Source organism: Rhodamnia argentea, chromosome 5 (assembly GCF_020921035.1).
Source record: "Rhodamnia argentea isolate NSW1041297 chromosome 5, ASM2092103v1, whole genome shotgun sequence".
NCBI classification, from domain to species: domain Eukaryota; kingdom Viridiplantae; phylum Streptophyta; class Magnoliopsida; order Myrtales; family Myrtaceae; genus Rhodamnia; species Rhodamnia argentea.
Window position 1 is genome coordinate 10485068 of NC_063154.1, and position 1067 is coordinate 10486134.

Genomic DNA, 1067 nt, shown 5'->3' on the forward strand with positions numbered 1-1067 from the left:
TCGCTCTATTTATATTCAAGGAGCTTTCGACAGACATGTGAAATACACAAGAAAGACTGAAGTAAAGAAACCTCAAGATTGAACACAATTCAGAGCGGACAATATTTACAGATTACGCAAGCACTTTTATAAGCCCAACAATAAAAAGAAGAAGGGTGTTATTTTTATTTTGATATCCTAAGTGGGGTACCATGAAAATGCTTGCAAATTTGATTGATGACTAGTGAGATTGATCCACACAACCAATGAAACTTAAACGCAGGATTTTGAACTAGAGTTTGAACCATTAGCGCACGATTTGCTTCCTCAGTTGGTCATAAAACCTGCTGATGAATTCCTCAGCCTTGTGGTCCACTTGCCCATAGTTCCCATCACCCTCATCATCTGATGAGAAATTAGAGACCCTTACCGAGTACGGCGATTTGAGTGGGCTTCGTCGCTCGATCTGGATGTTGAACGTGTACTCAGGAGTCTTCGCAACGAAAACGAGAGTCTCGGGGTACACGGGCTCGTCATCGACGAAGTCTTCGATGACTTTAGGGAGCCTCATGCAGGGGAAACGTTGGCTCTTGTTCTTGGCCGAGTGGACGATGATTGGGTTCGGGCTGTTGCTGCAGGAGAACTCGTACTCGTACCCATCGAGCCCGCCCGGGCGCATTCTCTTGTAGCGGTTATAGTAATTGAAGCTGAGACTCCTCAGTGGTTCTCTCATGAGCTTCCTGTCCCTCGCCCCGTCGACCAAGTCATTGATAAAATTTCTCTTGGACATCAGCCCTTTCCTGATCATTACAAAAGCGATTTTCACAATCTTCCATAGCCTTGTGGCAATGATTGAGCTCGGTCTCGGTTGCAACTCCATGATCAGGATTCAAACCCTAAAGCTCTCTTTTTCGACAACAAGAGACTAAATACTCTAAAATCAGTTCCTCTTTATGAGATTGATGCCATTGGAAATTAGTAGAGTTAAAAGAAGAAGGATCAAAATAAGCAACAAAAAGATTTGTATGTGGGTTTGAGGAGAACTGCAAGTGCTGGGCTTACAGTGGCCAATGCAAAGTGCAAGCAAA

At 44.0% G+C, this 1067-nt stretch overlaps 1 protein-coding gene across 1 annotated transcript; it reads right to left on the reverse strand.

The window, feature by feature from the left end:
• Positions 1-286: 286 nt before the first annotated feature.
• Positions 287-859, reverse strand: LOC115747470. Its single transcript, XM_030683653.1, has one exon. The coding sequence runs from the start codon at positions 857-859 to the stop codon at positions 287-289; it is 573 nt and encodes a 190-aa protein (XP_030539513.1).
• Positions 860-1067: the final 208 nt, after the last annotated feature.

Coding starts and splice junctions, on each gene's coding strand:
- LOC115747470 (XM_030683653.1), bottom strand. CDS start 859: ATGGAGTTGCAACCGAGACCGAGCTCAATCATTGCCACAAGGCTATGG.